The sequence below is a fragment of the Cuculus canorus genome, chromosome 3 (genome assembly GCF_017976375.1).
Source record: "Cuculus canorus isolate bCucCan1 chromosome 3, bCucCan1.pri, whole genome shotgun sequence".
NCBI classification, from domain to species: Eukaryota; Metazoa; Chordata; class Aves; order Cuculiformes; family Cuculidae; genus Cuculus; species Cuculus canorus.
This window is the reverse complement of record NC_071403.1, coordinates 69,820,945-69,843,129: the sequence shown is the minus strand read 5'-3', so window position 1 is coordinate 69,843,129 and position 22,185 is coordinate 69,820,945. Positions and strand designations below refer to the sequence as shown.

The window sequence follows — 22,185 nt, the reverse complement described above, 5'->3', positions numbered from 1 at the left end:
CAGTACTGAGAAATCATTTATTATGCCTTTGTCTCCTGCTGCTAGGTCAGTGAGCCTGTAGCTGCAGTTTCCTCCCTATAAATGTATGAAAACCCTAGAATCCATTAATTTATTGGTACTGGCTTCTTAAGCTGTAAATATTCAAGTACTTGTTCAATAAAAAGTGCTTTTCAATACATAAATCTGCTTCTTTGCATAGCTAGAATTTATAATATGAATAGATTGAAATTAGAAAGAGACCATTTTTATTAGCAGTAGCAGTAACTGTGACTCATCACACTAGGGAAGATATGTTTCCTCTTTTTCTTCAGTATCTGTTCACACCTGGATACCTTTGTCCAAGAAATCATCAAATCAGAACTGTTTAGATTGGAAAAGACCTTTAAGTCGAACCATAAATGTCACATTGCCAACTTCTCCACTAAACCATGTCCCTAAGCACCACATCCACACGTCTTTTGAGTACATCCAGAGATGGTAAATCCACCACTTACCTGGGCAGCCTGTTCCAATGCTTGACAACCCTTTCTGTGAAATTATATTTCCTAACATCTAAGAGGAAGGTTTAGTCCTGGAAAAGCATCTCTTGTTAGTGTAACTGCTGAATATTTGTCTCTCATAATGGCAGTCTGTTATTACTGATTTCTCATACGCCAGAGCACAATCCTTGCCATTTTGGGTTTTTTGTCTTTCATACCTGTCATTACCAGCATCTCTCTCCTCCCTGCTTTCAGTGTGTAAGTAAGGCTGGTTTAAGTGCTCTTGGGTGCAACTTGAGGCCATTTCTTCTCATTATACCACTTGTTACTTGGGAGAAGAGACCAGCACCCGCTTCACTCCAACCTCCTTTCAGAGAGCTGCAGAGAGCAATAAAGTCTCCCCTCAGCCTCCTCTTCTCCATATTTAACATAAGCACAAAGTGTGTGCGTATGAAATACCAACTGGTTTGTGTAATAGAGCTGTGTCCCATCTGCCTTCGTCACTTGTGCAGTCAGTGGACGAAAGAGCCATTTGCAGTGGATGAACCCCTAAACTGCCACATGTGCAGTTCCTGTGGCTGGGCAATGAAGAGTTAGCATTTAGGGCACCTGGGCAGAAGAGGCCAGGCAATTTCCTTCTGCCAGTTTTATTTTTGTAGTAAAATTCCCGCATTTTCTGTGTTGAGAGCTTCTCTACTGCAGGGAGCACTGGATTACTCTTGAGGATCCCAGGTCCAGCCTTCTGCCACCAGCAGAGGTGGGATCTGATGATGCAGAAAGCCTGTCTCCCTCCCTCCTTACATCACACATGTCAAATTCCAGGCTGAAACCCTCCAAAGTGGATCTATGCCTTCTCTCCTGTTGTTTAATGCAGTTGGAGAATCCCTCTGCTCCCCAGGAAGCTGCAGCAAGGTGCCCCAAGAGGTTACAGAGCCGCAGATGATAGAGGCAGTAACAGGATCAGGGTCGGGGAGTGGTGACAGTCATTCTCCTATAACAAAAATTAGAAATAAACTACTTTCTTTAGCTGCAGAAAGCATCATGAAAGCTGGAGATGCAGCAAAGCAAGAGACGCCACTTCAAAAATGGATTTTGCAGTTCATTCACTTTCACGTGGCTTTTCTTTTCACACTCCTCACACCAGTCTCATTTTTTTCTTAGAGGAAAAATATGAGAGAAACAACAAATGTTGTGGTTTGTTTGTTTTTGTTGTTTTTTTTTTAACTGCTCAAAGTTTCCTTTTGAAATTGTTATTATTTTGTGAAACTTTCAACTTGCTGTGTCTATGCAGTCTCGTCACCTGCACATGGTCGTTGTAGGTGGCTTTTCCTTCTTTCATATTCTGTTGTCTGAGGTCAGGTGGAGTTTTCCAGATTACTGCTTCAAAGACAACAGTCTGTGTCTCCTGATGGGCCATTCTGTGAACCTTTACCTACTGCCTATCCCTGCCTGATCTCATGCCCCGTGGACTAGATATTAACCTGCTCATGCTCAGTATCTCACAGTATGCACCTAGTTTAGAAAGAGACATTCCTCTTACCACAAAAGATATCCTAAAAAATCCCACTATTGCCACAGCTGTATCAGGATTCCTGAATCCTTGGTCAGTCTTTAAACTGATACATTTTTTAAAGTTAGAAGATTTCACATTTCACAGAATCATAGAATCGCAACAAGTTTTGTGTTGGAAGGGATCTTAAAATCACCCACTTCCACCCCCTGTGCCATGGGCAGGGACACCTCCCTCTGGATCAGGTTGCTCCAAGCCCCATCCAACCTGTCCTTGAACACCTCCAGGATTGGGGGAGCCACCACTCCTCTGGGCAATATGTGGCAGCGCCTCACCACCCTCACAGGAAGACATTTCCTTCTAATAGCTAATTTAAATCTCCCCTCTTTTGGCTCTAAACCATTGCCCCTTGTCCTGTTCCTGCACTCCCCAATAAAGACCCCCTCCCTAGCTTTCCTGTAGGCCCCCTTTCAGTACAGGAAATTTATTCCATGTCTTGAGGATAACATAACAGAGCACGTGGCTGCTTACTAGGTTGTTTCTATTTGCCCCAAAATTGCCTGGTACACATTTGCACCCCAGTTGTTTGTTGCAAGCCCCTTGGAGCAGTTTGTGATGCACATATGGACAGAAAACAAGAATTCATCTCTCTGGTTGCCAGCAGAGACATCCTGCGGGCACGACTTGTTCACACTACCCTGGCACTCAGAGGAGTATGAGCAAATACAGATTCAGCCTTCGAAAGTGTCATGGTTTAGCCCCACACGGCTTGATTGGCAGCCAATTGCAAGCAGTTGTGGTATCAATCCCTTTCCTTTTTCCACAACTCCATGTACCAGCTGTAATGCCAGGAACTCTGCTGACCTCAGAGGATGCTGCAGGAGAGAGGAGACATAGACCTTCCCTCTGCAGAAGTTAAACAATCTTTCCTCAAGGGAGAGGTCTATATCTCTTCCCTTCTCTTGCAGCATCCTTCAGTCTGACAAATACCAGTGCAGTAGCCCTTGTCTGGGTTTGAAAAGCCCCACGAATGGCAACTTTTTATTTTTCCTCGACCGTTTCAGAGGAACAAGACTGTTTTCTGTCTCACGAGCCAGCCAGGAAGTTGACCCTTTTTTGAAACAAACATCTCACCCTCCAATATTTCTCCTGAGGCTTGGCTGGCTGCTCTGAGCCACCCAACACCACAAGGTCCCCTGTCTCCCTGCAGAAAGCCTGGAGTGAATGGTTTATCATTCAGTGGAGGGGACAGGATGAGGATGCTCTAAAGGCACCTCAGGAGAGGGATTTTGGGTGTGCAAGGGGAAGGTGGTGGCTATTTGCCTCTGGTCTCTACTCACACAATGGGACTGAGTTCCCCAGTATAGAGGCTGAATGGGACTGATGGGGCCGTAGGGGCTGTTGTGCCTCCTAAAACTAAACTGGGATTCAACTTGTGGAGGAGTGAGATATGATATTAGGCAATCTGTCCTCTCCCAACCTTTGTGACCACTCTCCTCTGAAGCAATGGAAAAATCTCAGAGCCTCTTCTCTTTCAATGTGCCGCTTTCATGTCACAGGTCTGGGACTGCCAGAAATGCCTGGGGCTGTTGGAGGTGTGTCACGGTCATAGTCCAGGAAGATCTCTCTCAAGAACCTCTCCTGGCACTGACCTCCCGAGGAGTAAATGAACCGCACACCACACAGAAATCATACCCATGCATCTTTACTCCAAAGCAGTGAACACCATCTCTGTCACACTGTGAATACAACACCAGAAGCCCCACTGCAAGTGCTGCTCTTCCTCTGTGGCTGGATTCTTTCACAATCATTTTCCCTTTGTGGGTGGAGGGATGCAGCAATACATCTTCCCGCAGGAGTAGCTGAAAGTCCACTCATCCCTTCTGTACCACATGCACCCTTAGGCTGCCCGTACCCTGCGATGGAAGAAAGAGATAGGTTATAAGAGAAAATGTCAGACACCATCGGAGTGCGGAGCCCCCAAAGTTACCTCCTTGGTGGCTCTGGGGTGGTACAGGCACACGAGGCATATTTAGATTTAAACCCACATGAGATGGGACCCATGCTTTCTGTCCCCATTGAGCTGGGGATCACTGAACTCTTAAAGATCATCTCTCTGTCTGTCCATGCTGCAGTTTGCTGGTAAGATCCCTTTGCATAAGCACAAGAGACAGGCATTTGCAGTACAGCATTCATCTCATCCCAAATCAGCTGTGCAAGTTAGTTTGGGTAAATCATGAGTCAGAGCCAGTTGCACAGAGCTGATCTCACTGCCAAAGCTGGATGAGATGAACCGCTTCCCTCTACCTCAAGGCACAAAGGCTGGAGATGAGACAGGCACGCATATTCCCAGCCTCAGGGGTCAGCCACACTTTCTTCCCTCCATGCATTGCTGTCTTACCTGGGATGGCCAAAGAGAAAAATAGGAGCACAGTAAAGATCACACAGAGCACCCTCATGCCTGGAGGCCAGAGGTCTCAACACACTGGGAGCAAAGCAAGTCTGAGATGGCCACATTAGGGGACCTTGAAGGCCCTGGGTTTCATAGAGGGACTTCTGTCACAAGCAGCACAGCAGGAGGAGAAACGAGCAAGTCCATCTCCAGTGAGGTGTTGTTTGCTTGCCGGCATGTGCAATGTCACCCCGACCCATTGGTCCCACTCACAAAGGCATCTGGCAGCCAGATCCATGCTCCAGTGGGCTTCTCCTCACTGTTCACCGGCCGCTTTCACCAACCCGGACACACAGGGCCGATTCCTCCCCCAGATATGGCTGCCAGGACTCCACCACCACATGGAGCCGCTGGGCAAAACTCTGCTTGACCCAGAGCCAGCTAGGGCTGCTGACAGAACTGCTCCTCAGAGTTTTAATTAAGTCTGAGTGCTGTTCAGATAAGCTCTGACACTGTAATCAAAGCACAAACACAATGCACAACACTTGGGCATCAAAACAGTCATGGGTAATAGTTTTCAGGGTGCATCCATCCCTGACTCGTTGCAATGAGGTTCCTCAAGGGTCTCAAGCTATACAACATTGTCATAGAATCATAGTATGGTTTGAGTTGGAAGGCACCTTTAAAGGCTGTTGAGTGCAACCCCCCTGCACTGAGCAGGGACGTCTTCAACCAGATCAGGTTGCTCAGAGCCCCATCCAACCTGACCTTGGATGTTTCCAGGGATAGGGCATTGACCACCCCTCTGGGCAACCTCTTCCTCTGCCTCACCACCCTCAGCATAAAAAATGTCTTCCTTATATCTAGCCTGAATCTCCTCTCTTTTAGTTTTAAACCATTACCCCTTGTCCTATCACTGCAGGCCCTGCTAAAAAGTCTGTCCCATCTTTCTTATCAGCCCCCTTTAAGTAGTGAAAGGCTGCAATGAAGTCTTCCTGGAGCAGCCTCTTTTCTAGGCTGAGTAATACTAACTCTCTCAGCCTTTCTTCGTAGTAGAGGTTTCCATCTCTCTGATCATTTTTGTGGCCGTCCTCTGGATCCACTCCAGCAGATCCATGTCTTTCCTGTGTTAAAAAATCCAGAACTGAACACAGGGCTCTAGGTGAGGTCTCACAAAAGTAGAGCAGAGGAGCAGAATCACCTCTCTTAACCTGCTGACCACGCTGCTTTTGATGCAGCCCAGGATATGGTTGGTCTTCTGGGCTGAGAACACACTTTGCCAGCTCATGTCCAACTTTTCATCTACCAGTACCCCCAAGTGCTTCTCAGCAGGGTTGCTTTCAAACTGTTCATCCACCAGCCTGTATTGATATCACAGGTTGCTCTGACACAGGGGCAGGACCTCACACTTGGCCAGATTTTCATCACATTCATTTGACCCAAGACCTATTTGAGTATTTTGCCCTAAATCTTTCAAAAAGGACTGTGGTGCCCTAAATCTTTCAAAAAGGACTGTGCCTACACCTATGTAGGCAAATATGTAAATGAAGATAAAGTAATGAATTGTCACACTGCATCTGATCAGAAATCTCTTGTGAGTCCAGTGCTATCCTGTGTAATAATTTGCATGTTTCTCTAGAGAGGGTGCTCACTAAATTGATATGTAAGATGTTGAAAGGGATTGCAAAGCATTAGAGGACAGGAGTAGCTTTCCAGTGGATCTTCTCATGCTAAAGACAGAATGAAAAACGATATAATTATGTAATAGAGGAAGTTACCCTCTCTATATAGACAAGAATAATTAGCAGGAGAATACAGAACAAGGAGGATTTGGCTGTATGGCAGATCTGCAGGGAAAATTTAGGTTGCAGTGGATCATAGGTAGGCACAAATAAGCAATGTTGTGGTTTTAGGAAATCAGAACCAATTGTCCTGCAAGACAAGGCCGGGTTGGATGAGGCTTTGAGCAGCCTGGTCTAGTGGAAGGTGTCCCTGCCTATGGCAGGGGCATTGGGACTGGATGATCTTTAAGGCATCTTCCAACCCAAACTATTTTATGATTAAACACAAGCTAAGTTTGTAAAACACGGGGTGTACCCACTGCACTGTGCACCTCTTGAGAAGTGCATCCATGCAGTTTTGCACATCATGCTTCAAGAAAGCAGTGAAAGGGCCGATGGGAGCTCAGAACATGGCAAGAGATCAGGAAGATGTGATCTGTAAGATAAACCTGAAGCAAGTGGAATAACATTGATCAGGAAAGAGAAGACATTGAAAACGATACAGACTTCAAATCCAGAAAAGGCAGAACATTAGAAAGGAGTGATCTGCCATTGGTGGTCAGGATGAGAAGCCAGTGTTCCCAGTTGCATCAAGAGGTCCTCACTTAAAATACAGGAAAACTTTCTAATGACAGGATTGTACAGCAACAGAAAGGATTGGATGGGGGAAGTGTGGAAATGCCATTGCTGACGGTCTTATAGAAAAAAATGGACAAACTACAGAGAATAACACCTAGAAATAGTGATGGGAAAACAGATGATGTGCACAGCCCCCTCTCACTGACTTTTACCCAGCTTATGTACTCAAATAGGATCACAAAGGGAAACATAAGGCTGAGCCAAGTCATAGCAGAGAGCTTGGTTCGAATAGAAGCAAGTGCCTGGGAAGGAGTCCAGGAACATGTTTTCACTCAGTACAGCTCCCCACCTTCCAGTAACATGAAATTTGGTGGCTTCCTCAAGAAGATTTTATATCTAAGTTTTTGGTTTGTACTTCCTTCATTAGTTTATAAATTGTTTTTTCAATATTTTTGTCATTTTAACCTCTTGAAAAACTTGAGGCAACGTGTTCCACATTTCAGCTATGTTGAGTGTGAAAGAGGACTTTTTTGGTTACTTTTTCAATAAATGGATGATTTATCATTTCATCTCGCCCATTTCTTGGGTTATGAAAACTGGATTCCCTCTTCCTTAGGACATTAATGTTTTTACAGCCTTGTGATGCACCTCCAATAAGTATTTGTTCCCGAGCTGAAGAGTTCCAGTATAACAGTATATTTAATTTAATGGAAATAAGTCCTTTCTTTTTACCTCTTCTTGCTCTACTGCAGGCCACCAGGGATGGGGATATGAGCAGTGCACACACCACAGCATGATACCCCACAGACTGATGCAGTGATGCCATGTTTTCTTTTGCCTTAATAACTGCCTTAAAAAATTCCTAATGTACAATTTTCCACTTTTTGGTTCTTGTCTGTTGTTTCAAGAGCAATCTCTTCAAGAACCCCCAAATCTTCTTCTTAACTGGCTTTAGGTAATTCAGACCCATCATTTGTACAGAGATTATATATTTTTCCAAATTCACAACCTTAAATCTTCTCAACTGACACTGATTCAGCATTTGGCATTTTTCTGCCCTGTAACTCAGTGTTGTAAGATCCTTCTGATGCCCATGTGGTGGTATTCAGTAATTTTGCACCAGCAGCACCTTATGTCTCTTCACCAGTTGACTCTTTTTTTTTCTGTCTGTTTATAAAGCTATTAAATAGCCCAGCGGCTTCTAACTGGTGATAGAAGAGCTCCTTTGCAGAGCTCTGCTCATACTTGAAACCTGAGATCTATCTGAAGGGTTTGTGAGGAACAAATGATGATCAAAGTGTCTGCAAGTGGTCGGCTCATCCAGGCTCATGGGAGCTCTCAGCCCCAGTGCTCCAGCCCACTCATCAGAGGGGTGAGAGGGAACAACAAAAAGAGACTACATTGAACGTGATGTTTGCTAAATTTATCATAAAGATTTTGCAGACATTGTTCCCTTCACAGGTGAGGATGGGAACATGCGTCCTATCCAAGCGAACAGACCCAGATGGTGACCAGTCTGGACAATGGAGAGTGAATTATCAGCGCATAATGGCCATAATTCAGCCGTATTGCATGCAGTTGTATCTCTGCCAGAGGTTGGGAAAGACTCGAAACTCTGTGATACTGATCTTGTTCTCCCCTCATCATTACACACGCAGATCTCCATCAGGTCCCTCTGACCCACTAGCCAAGTCCTAACAACCCTACTATTGACATCCCCTATTCGTTTGTGCTCTCATCAAAGTCAGCGTGCTGAAATCATATCTGATATTGGGCAACCAGATATGAGGGAAGGACATGGCTGCCCACACACTTGGGTGAACATGGGAAATTCTGCTGCTCATGCCATGACTCCATGTCCAGCCAGAAACAACACTTGGATGAATTCCCATGTCTCCCCAGCATGCTCAGTTCTGCAGGGAAATGCTCTATAAAAAACAGCAGCAGAAGCCTCCCTGTATACCACCTCTTCCCTTTGAGCTCTCTCCAAGGCTCCTCTCTCCAGGCTTGCTGAGATCCCAGCTCAACTCCAGCCATGAAGTTCCTCTACCTTGTCTTCGCTGTCTTCCTTCTGGTATCCCTGGCCACTCCAGGTAAGATGGAAAACAGAGCAAGGTGAGCTGACATTTGCTATGATTCTTTTACAGTAACTTTAGCTCTTGAAAACAGAGTGATTACCACCTGTGATGACTGCTATAATGTAGCCAGGTACTTTAATGATTTCTTTCAAGGGACAATGAAATAAGGACTGTCTCAGAGAGACTGGGGCAGGAATAACTGAGGTTAAAACTTCGCCACCAGTTTGGGGCTGAACCAAGGCCATGTAACAGCCAAACAAGAGTTTGGACGTGGCCACTTTTCTTGAGGTCTGAGTTTCACAGTACTAGAAGGTACTCTTCTGTGCAGTTCAATTTCTATGTCAAGGCTCAGTCCTGGATATGTTTCATTTACTTATATGACACAGCTATTTCTGCTAATGCTTATTTCTGAGACTCCAAGGCTTTCAGAGTCAAAAGGGGATTCAAGACTGAAATCTCTCCAGACAGGCATTAGAACTTCCCTTCGGATATCGATTCTTGTCCATTTAGGCAAGGCCTTTCACTTTGTCTGCTTTTAACCACCATGATTAATATTCGATTCTGCTGTAGGGCCCGTATCAAGAACCTTGCAGCATCATTGCAGCTTTTTCTGAGTAAGGGGTCAATTTTAAAAAGCATGATAGAACTAGAGTGGACATCTAAGCTTTCTAAATCAGCTTAATGCGACTTTTTCTGTTTCGTTCTTAGAGGACCTGTCCTGGTCCTCAAGGAAAAGTAAAAGGCAAGGGCACATGTGCACAGATGAGCATCTTTATGAATTTTTGCTTATGGGGTATCTCTCAATGCCAACAGTGAATCTGTTCTCTCTGGGAGCATCTCTTTCCGAGTCTGCACCTGTGTATTATCTGGCCCTGTAGTCACTATCTGAGGGGAGGAGGATATACAAGGAGTTTCTCAGGGTTGTGCACTTCAAGGTCTCTTCCTGCTTTGGGGTTGGGCTTGGGCAGGAGCATGGATGTGTGGGAGAAGGGATGGGGACCTCCCTAGAAGCACAGTCTCATCCTTCTTACCGATGCCACCCTTCTACCTGGGGGTGATGGGAGGGCATGAGAGTGGGCCACAGAGGCACCTTTCCAGACCTAACCAGTCTCCCCCTGTCTCCCCTTGCAGGCTACGGGCAGGTAAGGAAGCACTGCCCCAAGCCAGGGTTCTGCTCCAGCAAGTGCGGCAAGGCAGACACGTGGACCTTCTCTGCTGACTGCAAGTACTACTGCTGCATCCCACCACCCAGATGGAAGGGGAAATAGGAGCCAAAGAGGAAGGACCTGGGGAAGAGGAGGCACCATGGAGGCTTTGAAAGCAGCTTCTCAACTGTCTCACCCAATCGCCGTTACCTCCTCTCAATAATTAAAAAGAGAAAAAAAAAGAGATGTAACTCTGGTGTTTGCAGTGTTGTTATTTGTGTTCCCATGATTGCACATTAAAACAGATACCCCAGACCCAGCCCAAGAGATCATCAGCACCAAGAAAGCCTGAAAATCAACCAACAACAAGCTGCAAAGCTGCCAGTGGTCTTATGGGGTAGGGATTTGGGAAGAAAGGGTATTATTTTCCCTCTTGCCTTCTCCATGGCACTGAAGACAACCCTCTAGAGACAAGAGAGAATCTCTACATCCCTTATTGCTTTTCAGGCTATAGGTTACCTGCAGATGTCTTGAAAACTGTGGGTAGTTCAGCAATGTTCCCTTTAAGCATAGGACAGCCCTCTTTCCATGAAAATTTCCAGAGGTGGGCAAAAAAAAAGGGAATAAACCCTCGCAGACCTTGTGTAATGGATTTTAAGTCCTCTTTGTGCCGAAGTCTCAAGACTGGTCAGTCAATGCTTCTGTGTTGTTTGCAGATCAATATCATACTTAGGGCTCAGTTTCTGCTTTTCCTTGTTTTAACTGGGTGTGTTGGAGCAGAAAAGGTAAGGAGAAGAGCCACAGGCTGTAGTCCTTCAGGAACAGACTGCTCCTCCTGTGTGGGTCCCCCACAGGGTCACAAGTCCTGCCAGCAAACTTGCTCCAGTGTGGGCTCCTCTCTCCACAAGTATACAGGTCCTACCTGCAGGTCCTGTTGCAGTGCAGGCTTGCCACAGGGTCAGAGCCTCCTTTGGACATCCCCCTGCTCCAGCATGGGGTCATCCATTGGCAGCAGGTGGACATCTGTTCCACCACTAACCTCCATGGGCTGTAGGTGCCTATCTGCTCCATCACTCACCTTCACAGGCTGCAGGGGAACAGCCTGCCTCACCATAGTCTTCCCCATGCACCACAGGAGAATCTCTGCTTCAGTGCCTGGAGGACCTTCTCCCCCTCCTTCTTCACTGATCTTCTGCAGAGTTGTTTCTCTCACAGCTTTTCACTCCCCCCAACTACCTCAGCCTTTCCTCACAGGAGAGGTGTTCAGTCCCTCTCATTATTTTTGTGGCCTTCCTCTGGTCCTCCTGTGCTGAAGACCTTAGAGCTGGATACAGGACTCCAGGCGGGTTCTCACTAGACCAGAGGAGAGGGGCAGAATCAACTCCCTTGACCTGCTGGCTATTCTGCTTTTGCTGCAGCCCAGGATATGGTTGGTCTTCTGCGTTGTGAGCACACATTGTTGGCTCACGTCTGGTTTTTCATCTACCAGTACCCCCAAGTCCTTCTAGGCAGAGCTGCTGTCAATCTCTTTCTCCGTGAGCTGTATTGACACTAGTAGTTGCCCCGACCCAGGTGCATGACTTGAACCCCATGAGGTTCACGTGGGCCCAATTCTCAAGCTTGTCCGCATCGCTCTGGATGACATCCCGTCCCTTGTGTGTGTTAGCCATGTCACACAGCTTAGTGTCATCTGCAAACTTGCAGAGAGTGCACTCAATCCTGCTGCCTACATTACTAATTAAGATACTAAACAGCACTGGTGAGACTCGCACGTAGCTCCCAGGCTCCTCCTTTCTACCTTTTTAAAAAGGGGTGCAATATTACTCTTTCCCCCATCTCTGGGGGCTTCACTTGACTGCCATGACTTTTCAAATATGGCTTGGCAACTACATTGACCAATTCCCTCAGGGCTCTGGGATGCATCCCATCAGGTCCCATAGACTTACATATATTCAGGTTCCTCAGGTGGTAACTTGTTCTGAGTTAATGGCAGGCATCACTGAGCTATCTAATGGATGCAGTGGTTGTTACTAGTAAACAATTCAGGGACCAGAAGACCTGTAGGGACTGAATGATAATTTAAAGAGGTCAGCTAGAGGGGTCCACTGGGGAAATCTGGTGCAGTTTAATCCTTCTTCTGCCTTATCTTCTCTTTTGCTTGTCTCCTGCTTTCTTACCTTACAATGCAATGGACATACTCAATGCAGAAAGGAGAACAACTACATATGGGCCACAGGGACTGGGATCTGCTCAGCATCTTAGACCTGTGCTGTTCAAGTTGGATGTGAAGGACAGAGTAGAAAGAACCCACTTGGTCCCAGCCTTTTTGAGTCTATATCCTCCTGGCAGTCTCTGTGTGAGATTAAAATGGAGATTTGGATGAGCTAAACTGAAGTGTTTACATACCAGGCTCTATAGACATGCTAGAGGTTGAGTTGCCTAAAGGAAGATGTCTAGTGCCATCTGAGGCAGCGATGCTTGCCTGGGGCATCTGTATGTGACTGGCAGGTACGATACAGCAGCTATGGGAGACTATCCTCTAGAAACACAGCTGAAGACCAAGCGGGACATCTCAAATATGCACCTAGGACACCTGAGTCACTGGAAATAGTTAGTCCAGTCAATAGTCTTGAGAGAGTTTAGAGCATGGTTTAACTCACCCTAGATAAAAACCTCCAGGCTGGTAATCCCAGTGACTTTCCCAGCCTCGTGGATTATATTGAGTAGATCTCCATTGACTATCAAAGGAATGTAGACATCCAGAACAAAAGGAGACCCCCACATGAGAACTTAGCATGAAGGTGCATTCATCTAGAAATTAATCCTGCTTGAAGTGGACAGTCTTGGAGCAAGTTCTTCTGCAACTTTTGCTCTCCAGGGCAGGCAGCCCCAACCTGCTTTCTGGCAGTTCTGGAGGGAATGATATAGCGCAGTGCCAATATTGTTCAGTCTGAAACATTCACTTATTGCCAGGGAACACAACCTACAGTATCTCTGCTTGGGTTCTGTTTCTTCTTGGACTGGAGGTGCTGTGGTAGCTCTTTCTTTCCTTCTCCTCAAGGGAGAAGGAAAAGAGGGAAACAACACATCAATCACGAGCTAATGTAAATGTAGGTGTTAGGACTTCTTTGCAGCTTGTAGTGAAAGAGACTTCAGATAAAAGCATATAAAAGCATAAGCTACTTGCCACTCTTCTTTGGTCACCTCTGCACATAGTTCTTTGCTATATTCTATACATTAATGTTTACAAAGTTCAACACTAGTAAACTAGAATGGAGTTGTTATTAATCCTGTCTGCAGAAAGTGGCTTCCAAATCTCTTGGACATGGTTCATAAGTAGGAGAAAATTGGGAATTTTCAGGAGGTCTCAAATGATGCTGCCTGCATTCAGACAACTGAATTGAGTCCTAGATGATTAGCTATAGGTTGTTTGAAGCTATATTTCAACAGCATAACATATACCCATTGTCACAGCACTTGGGATCCTAGTAGAAGATCTAGGTCTTGACATACAGTTTGGAATGCATATGGTGTGTTGGCCAGTGTAATACCAGTCCCCTCATGTCTCTCTGTTGCAGGGGATAAACAAGGGTTCTCAAACTTGTTGCAGTAATGCTGTCCACCACAACCATTCCTACAAACCAAGTCCTCTGACCAGAGCCTGATTGTCCCAATTATCTATGTTAAAAACTTTGGCAAGTTTTTTGGCAGTTTTAACTGGAGGAGGCCAGAACCCAAGGGAGACATGCCTGTACAGGCCACATGAGATGCCTTCAGAAAGCCAGTGTTAAACAGGCACAGAGTGGACGTCTTATTGTCAGATGGCCACTGGGTTGGAGTGACATAATATCCTGCTAAGCAGCAAACAATGAGTCCTTGGACAACAGTGAAGTCATACTCCTCCTTAACACTGTCCTCTCTGTCAAGAAATTACTATAAATATTAGGATCTCCAGGCTAATTCTTAGCAATTGATTCAAGATCTCTCTGCAAGGCTGCATCCCACACCTGCTATCATCCTGGTGGATATCCAGTCATGAGGTTCATCTATGTTGTGTTTGCTGTTTTTCTAATGGCCTTGATGGCCACCCCAGGTAAGGCAACAAATTATGTTAAGCTGAAATAAGAGATAATAGTGAAACATAAAGGAATTAAGGTTTAAAAAAAAATTTTCCAGGAAGGTAGGTGTGGGTGGTGAGTCTTGTATAGAGATTTTAGTTTGGTTTGGCTCACTAGAATTTTGGGGTGGAGTTACGCTCCATAATCCCACCATCCCAGATTTAGACATCAGCCATCTGAGAGTCTTCATGTAAACTGAGTCCCATTGTGGTCATTGGACGCTACTCAGTAGAGTGAGAGCAGTACAGTTCATCTCAAGCTAAACACTCAGGGTGTGACTACACTGATAAATTCAGCAGTACCAGGACTGAGGTCTCAGCTTGACCTTTGAATTAAGTCTTCCACACCATTTAATTGCCAGCACCATCACTGGCTCTGTTTTGCTCTTGACCAAATAGCATGGACTCAAACCACACCTGAGGCAAGGGCTGGCAGCAGCCAGGGTCCATTCTTGAATATCAGTGTGGACGTGGACACTTTGTCTCAAGGAAAGAGTTTACTGGGTGGTGGTGGGATTTCTGTGTTGTTGACCATGATGAATTAGTCAATGCAGATGTAGCTCTCCTTCTTTCTTTCCACAGGCAAAAGCCAGTCGAAAAAGAGGTGCAGTGGGTGTTGTTCCAGGATATGTGCTAAAGGAGAGAAGGAGGAACATACTGAAGACTGCAGGAGGATGTGCTGCTGCCTGACACACAGGAAAAAGAAGTAGAGACTCTCAATGATGAGAGGAGGTGGGAAACAGTGGTGTTTGCACCAGTTTCTTCTTGTTTGGTGGAAATGGAGTTTGCTTCTCACATTAAAAAAGACCATTTCTCACCCTGAAATGTACTGTGTGGTTCACTGCCCTCCAAAAGGAAGACCGCAGAAATAGGCTGCTTGGAAAAAAATTTGGAGGGTCTCGCCATAAGTTAGGCATGTGTTACCAAATTGCTAAATGACAGCCCTGAGGCACTTGCCTTCCCAACACTCACTTATATCTCACACTGCTGAAGAAATCCAACCAGGAATGTGCAGGGAATGCAAAGGTTTGAACCTGCCTCCCACAAGGCACATCCTGGACATCCTCTGCAGCGTCTTTCAGCTTCTCTCTCCCACATCAAAGCAGCAGAGCTTTCTCCTGTCTCGCATGTTCCCTGTGAATTATCCAGCCTCATTGCTGTGGGACTGAGCTGGATGAATCGGGAATTCCTACTCACAGCCTCTTGCTTTCCTCTTTTCGTCCTGTGCTTTTATTTAAATAAGAATTTAAAATGCCCACAAGTTAAAAGAAATATTTTGTCTGATCTCAAAGGAATCCTTTCTTCTTCCTTTTTTTTGGACAAACTGAAGAAGCAAAAACTTCATTTCTTTTCTGATCAAAGTCAATTATCTTTCAATTCTTGGGGCTTGCCACTGAGTCAGAAAATCTACTGTACACCTTGTTCCAGTTCGGAGAACAGGGGGACACACCAGTGCTGCCGCAGGAAGCAGAGCACACAAACTAGAAGAGAAGGAAATATCCTCGGCTCTTCTTTGCTCCTGCAAGGTAAAGCATAAAGCAATTCAAGTCAGCTTCATGCATTGCTGACCCCAGCTCCCCTCCATCACTGTGATTTCCTTTCCAGACAACGTCCCCACTCAGGAATCCCTGTCGCAGGGTATCGTGGATGGTGAAATTTCATCTGGGTTCAAGGAGATACTGGGTAGTTTTTCTGGAGAGTAATTCACTGAGGCTCAGGGTATTGCTTTCTGCAGATGTCTGAGACTTTTTTTTCCTTTCACTCCAATAAGTGTCCTCAGCTGTGGACTTCAGTGTCACCTCCTGCAGGGCACAGGGGAGCTAGCCTAAGCATAGATGGAACCAGTCTCCCATCTCTCTTTGAGAGGAAGGAAATCATGGGTTTCCTCAGTTTTAGTGTTCAGCAAGGTAAGGGATTCAAAAGCTCAAAATAAAAATGGATCACCAGAGCTTTATCATAGAATCACAGAATGGTTTGGGGTGGAAGGGATCCTAAAGTCCATCCAGTTCTAAGCCCCTGCCATGGGCAGGGACACCTTCCACTGGATCAGGTTGCTCAAAGCCCCATCCAACCTGGCCTTAAACACCGCCAGGGATGGGATGTCCATGACTTCTCTGGGCAACCTGGGCCAGTGCCTCACCACTCTCCATCTTATCTGACCACCATCACCACCTTATCTGAAAAAACTCTTCAGCTGAACCCAAATATTTTCCCTTCCATGGCTGTCCTCCAACCATCCCAATTTGACCTTGTGAGATATTCAATCAAAGAAATTATTTTCTTTCTATGGAAACATACCTATGGAAAAATGTCAGTAATACTGTTATCACATTGCCATGCTGCTCTTGCTGTCCTTTGTTCCCCTCTGGATTCCTGGTGCTGTAGTGAGATCTTTTCAGAGGGGCAGGAACATCTACTCAGTGAACTCTGAGTGGGAGCCATACCAGCAGCTTGTGTATTGCCCAGTTTACTGGATCTTGCTTCTAGTGTGCCTTGAGGTAACATGAAACACACCGAAGATTAAGAAAATTCCATCTTTTAGTGAGGTTGCAATCAACAGGGGCCAGCAGGTCATATTGTAGGTCTAACCTGGCTGCAGTTAACAGTGATGAATTTTTCCCATTGTCTGAGACGCGCCAGTTCACTTCGCTCTTTGAAAATACTAAGGATGCTCATGAAGGCCATTTCCAGCCTTTCCAGTGCTGGTGAACTCCCCCTGTAGGATTCTCCACATGTCCTGACCACCACACAGTCTGGATGCTGCAGCTGCCCATAGTCAGTGCTTATTTCTAGGGTTTTCACAAATATAATTACTGCAGTTACTGCTTTTATCACTCTTAGAAATGGTACCCTTCTCTTTGCCCTTGTTATACTGGGGGCTGGACAGTCAGGGAGCAGGAGACAGCAAAAAATACCAAAAGCAGAAGACTTACAGTCTTCATCACCAAAGCCAGCTCAGCAGAAAAAACTTATTTTATTTCCAAAAGTTATACTGACCTCCAAAATTTTAAGCCTACAGCTGTCTGTTTTCAGGAGAGAAATGTTCCCTGGTTACTCAGCAGAGACACCTCCTGTCTGGCAGGGAGGCTGCAAGGGCCAGGTGAGGACAAGAACAAGGTAGTGACCAGTAGTGAGGGACTGAGGGATGGTGACGGCAGAGAGGTGAAGGATTGCTCACACAGCAGTCATAGTCTGGACATGGCCAAGTAGTGCCAGTTGGCCTCGGGCCAGAAAATAGGCCCTGGCACTGTTTAATTGACTGGAAGAGATGTCACCAGTGTGTCCAAGGCCACAGGAACAGAGCCAGGAATATGCTGCATTGCTTATTTTCCATGGACTGGTGAACTCAAAGAAATAAAAGTGGGGGAAATGAAACTGTGATTGTTGTTTTTTGTTTGGGTCTGTCTGTAGATTTTCATAGGTTGCAAATAAAATGTGAGGAGAAGGGTGAGCTGAGAAAAGGAATGCTTAGAAAAGCTGGAAGAGGATTTAAGCTGAATGAGGGGAGATTTAGGTGAGATCTTAGGCAGAAATGTTTTCATGTGAGGGTGCTAGGCACTGGCACAGGTTGCCCAGAGAAGTCGTGTATGTCCCATCCCTGGAGGTGTTCAAGGCCAGGTTGGATGGGGCTTTGAGCAACCTGATCCAGTGGGAAGTATCCCTGCCCATGTCAGGGAGTTGGAACTGGGTGGGCTTCAAGGTGCCTTTCAACCCAAACCATTCTGTGATTTTATGAAAATAAAGGATTTTATGTTTGTGTCCCCAGTCTTCCATTTCCAAAGATAAAGCCTGGAGAACAGAGATACATGGGATGGGGACATTCAGGAGACCTTGTCTCCAATTCTGATGATCTCCTGAAATGGAAACTGAGGGAGAGGAAAGCTCTGGGAAGTGAAGTGGGGATGTGCTGAGGGGACACAATGGTTTTTTGTGAGTGGGTGACTCGCAGAATGGTGTGTTCTGCCACATGAAGAAGGCATCAAGTGGTATAGCTCATCCGACCACCTTATTGTGTCTTTCTGCAAGGAAGAACAATTTGGGAACAGAGAACACAGAATGCTGAGATCGCAAGCCAGTGCATTCCTGGATCCTACAGCCTCTTCCTCCCTGGATTCCTAATCCACCCAGCCCCTACCAAAGAATCTGCTCTGGCCACCACGAATGGTGAGGAAATGCTGCAGGAGCAACCCAAGCTGCTGGGTCTGCCAGCATAAAAGTGATTTGGCTCCCATACAACCAAGAGGAAATCCAAATTGCTCTTCCAGGAAGAGACAGACATGATCACTTTACCAGGCGGAGACCAGCACTAGCAAAAGGCCAAGAGACATGTCTTTTAACAGCTCTCTGCAGCTTCTGAGCTCTGTCTCCCATGGGCCCTGCCGGCTGCAGTGTCACTAGCCAAGGTGAGACACATATCTCCTGGTCAGAGTCCAGCCAGCAGGCAAGGAAAAAGATTTGGGGAAGGCTGCCATCTTTTGGATGACTGCAAAATAACGGCACCTGCTTAGGAAATGCTGCTCACAGACCCGAGAGATGTCAGGTCAAGCCTTTCTCTTGGAGGACAAGTTGCAGCCACAGATGACTGAAGCTACTCCTGCTTCGCTCTCGCCTCCCACAGACCTATCCAGATCTTTATTTAGGGCAAACTAGGATCAGATCTGGAAATTATCCGGCAGATTTTCTGTCTGGTGTTTCATGCCCTTCAGCAGTGGCTGCATCTGCAATGACAGAACTGCACATTGGGAGAACAATACTCAAGCTACCTTCTACCTGGCTGGCTCAGGTCTTGCAAACAACACAGAAGTTGCAGATGAAGGAGCAACTAGGCTTGGTAAATCATTTTTGGGGGTTGTCTCTGCTCATTCCTGCTGCTGTTAGGTGATTTTTATCTTTCCGCAGAAAGCTTTTCTGCATTTGCACTTACTATACTTGTTTTCTCAGCCCTTGAGGTGTAAGCTTCAACACCAGCCAACTCAGTCCTACACTCTCTGATAACCTGTCCTCTGTGTCCCTTCCACTGCTCTCTCTCACAGGCCCAGCTGCTCCATGGACTTAAACGCATCGGAGCACCTGCCTGCCTGGTGGCCCACTTTCCTGCAGATTAAACATTCATCTAATGGCCATAAGCTGCTTAAATATGTCTTGGGCAAAGCCCTTTTGTGAGTGCCCTAAGAATAAATGGTTCCCTGCTGGGACCACTGCTGTGCCCCACACCAAAGAATTTCTTATGGATGCGTCATCTGTTTTCATTCGCTTTTGTGCATCTAGTTGGCTCACAAAGGAGACAAGAATTTACCCCATCACCAACAAAGGGAGGTAATCTGCCTCACTGCTCTTGCCCTTCTGGCCAAAGAGACTCTTCAAGCCTGTGTCCCTTTTCCACCCTGTCCCATCTCTCTGGGATATCCCAATGCAAGCCTCTTCCTCCAGTCCTGTACTGTCTTCATCTTCATCAGGATCTATCCATGTATGAGTGCACAGCACTTTTTAATATGCCTGACAAAACCCAAATCAAATCATAGTCAAAATATCCATTTGCTTCCATGATTTTCCACCCCAACAAGCCTGGCAGCTCTACACCTCCATTGCTTGACCTCCTGTGCCATCTCTGAGCAAGCTGAAACCTTCAGGTAGCTCCCCGAAAAGCATCAAATCCAAATGAAGCAAGAGTGCCCCAAAGCCAGATCAACCTCTTCTTTTGATGATACGTAGCATGTAAAGACGATCAAGCTCTCTGGCTGAGAGAGTAAGATCTGGGATTATTTTTCCAGGGGAACTTTTGATCCTGATAACTTTAACCTGTTGCCTAAATTTTGCCTCCAGTGGATGCATGATATAGACCACTGCCCCTTTGCTGCATCACTGCTTTATTATCTATGTTGAAAGCAAGCACTTCCTCTAAAATCTAAACAATAATGCATCTCACCAGGCTCTGACTACACAGCAAAGAAATAATAGAAAAGACCCAATACAGAACTAAAAGCATTAGAAACAAGGCAAGAAATTCCAGCGACACTCTGTGCCCTAAAATCAAGGAGATTTGTGCAGGGCTTAGGCTATTAGAGGGGAACAATGACACACGAACATCACGCGATGCTAAGCTAGGGCTTCTAACCCGTGGCTCCTTGAGGATTAGAGAAGGAAATTGTGTGTGGCAAGTGACTGGAATAGAGGGATGGGAAATAGATTAGCATTGCCAGATTTTAGAGTATAATGGGGGCTGGTGGCTCTGATCTCCTTCAGAAGAGAGTGGTCTGCTTGGAGGGAAGGAGGGAAGGACTCATGAGATGCACAGGAAGGTAAAAAAGAGGCAAAGTGATGCTGTTGCCCAGAAATAGGTTCTGCTTTTCAACTAGGACATAGGATGCCTTTCTTGTGTAGGGTATCCCAAGGGAAGCATGCTCTGCAGGTAGTAACATTAGAGACCAGTATTTCAGCTCCCACCACTCATAGTGCTGCAAAGGCCAGGTGAGAGCACATGGGTCCACAGGAAGGAGCACAGTGGCATAAGGGAGACATGGAGGGGGGAGGGGAAGCAGGATAGCCAGCAAGAGCGGGGAGATAGGCAGGAGGGGTTTTAGGTACAGAACATCACCAGAGACTTGAAACGGAGAGGTTACATTAACCAATGTGATGTGATGACTTCATAAGAGTCTCAGAATTTGTCACAGGGAACATTTGGAAAGGTGTTGGACCCTGTGGCTCGAAGAAGGGCATAAATGGAGGGAGGAATGGTGCCAGGGAGTGGAGGCACTTCATCCAATGCCTGTATGACCAAGAGGATTTAGAGGTAGTCCTGGGGGCTGGTCTGATATGATGTTTCTAGCATTGCCTAGAGAAGCAAAAAAGATATCAAGTGTATCCCAAGCTGCTCAGAGAGGCAGATGTACCCTGGGTAAGCAGGGGTCCACTCTCATCAGCTCCAAGGCTCAGTCTCATGGAAGATGTGGCTCAGCACAGACATATTCATTCCTCACTAAGGACCTATCTGTGGTGGGAGTTCCAAGCCTGCTTTGACAGGCCTGTTCATAGCTGTGTTGCAGGCACTACTGCTGTCCCCACCATGCTCTTGTTATGTCCACGTACTGCACACCTCAGGGAATTTCCCAGCCCTTCCAGGATCCTTGGAATGGCTCTTCCAGCATCCTTGGGATGGCTCTTCCAGTATTTGGTTGGAGTTTGATGTGGGCTGTCTGGTATTGGGTTCACCACTCAGCCCTCCATGTCCTGCTCTACACTTGGAGGGGTCATTCAGGCTTCCAGTCCCTATGCTGGAGATGGATCTCCCTTTGCACATATTTGTTGACTACAGAGGGAGCTCAGGATGATGATGTCCAGAGGAGGGGCCCCAATATTCTCAGATCTCACTATGTAAGCCACCCCGGGGGATAACAACCTGAGCTACTTCAGTATCTCTTCACATAGGGTGGTGAACAGGCATAAAGGACTAAACATCAGGAGTATCTGCTTTCTTCTCTGCTTCCCCTGGACCAGACCAACCACTGTTTGGCCCATTTGTCCCAGGTTTGTACTTGCCTACAGGCATAGCTACCTCTACAGTGTAGTGTAGTGACAGGATGAGGAGGAATAGTTTTAAGCTGAAAAAGGGGAGATTTAGATTAGATATTAGAAAGAAATTTTTTACTGTGAAGGTGGTGGAACATGTTGCCTGCAGAAGTCATGGAAACCCCATCCCTGGAGGTGTTCAAGGCAAGATTGGTTGAGGCTTTGAGCAACCTGATCCAGTCGGAAGTGTCCCTGCCCATGGTGATGCCCGTGATGACCAGGCCATGGTAAAGAGGTTGGAACTGGATGATCTTTAAGGTCCCTTCCAATTCAAACCTCTCTATGATTGTATGATGCTATGATTCTACCATGATGGCTCAACTAGGAAGAATGACAGGAACAAGCAGGCTGTAGGGCAGCAATCCAAGGAAAATTATGGTAGTGTCACAGCTGTGTACTGTTTTGTTTCATGCCCTGTGCTCTTGTGCAGCTCATTGTTAAGTTGATCTGGGTACTTTGGATCCCAAGCATCCTGGGCTCTTGAACAGAGGCAGGGACCAGGTATTGGATGCTGTGGCTGTGCTAGTTCACAGAGATC

General features: G+C 46.2%; 1 protein-coding gene across 1 annotated transcript; it reads left to right on the top strand.

The window, feature by feature from the left end:
- The first annotated feature begins 8,645 nt into the window (after nucleotides 1–8,645).
- On the top strand, nucleotides 8,646–10,178 carry LOC128851825 (cygnin-like). The gene is made up of 2 exons (XM_054063589.1): nucleotides 8,646–8,834; nucleotides 9,951–10,178. The coding sequence occupies exons 1-2, from the start codon at nucleotides 8,777–8,779 to the stop codon at nucleotides 10,085–10,087; spliced, it is 195 nt and encodes a 64-aa protein (XP_053919564.1). The 5' UTR covers nucleotides 8,646–8,776; the 3' UTR covers nucleotides 10,088–10,178.
- Nucleotides 10,179–22,185: the final 12,007 nt, after the last annotated feature.

Bases quoted from the DNA above. Each gene is read 5' to 3' on its own strand.
- LOC128851825 (XM_054063589.1), top strand. From the start codon at position 8,777: ATGAAGTTCCTCTACCTTGTCTTCGCTGTCTTCCTTCTGGTATCCCTG. The intron at 8,835-9,950 runs GTAAGATGGAAA...CTCCCCTTGCAG, and splicing joins GGTATCCCTGGCCACTCCAG to GCTACGGGCAGGTAAGGAAG.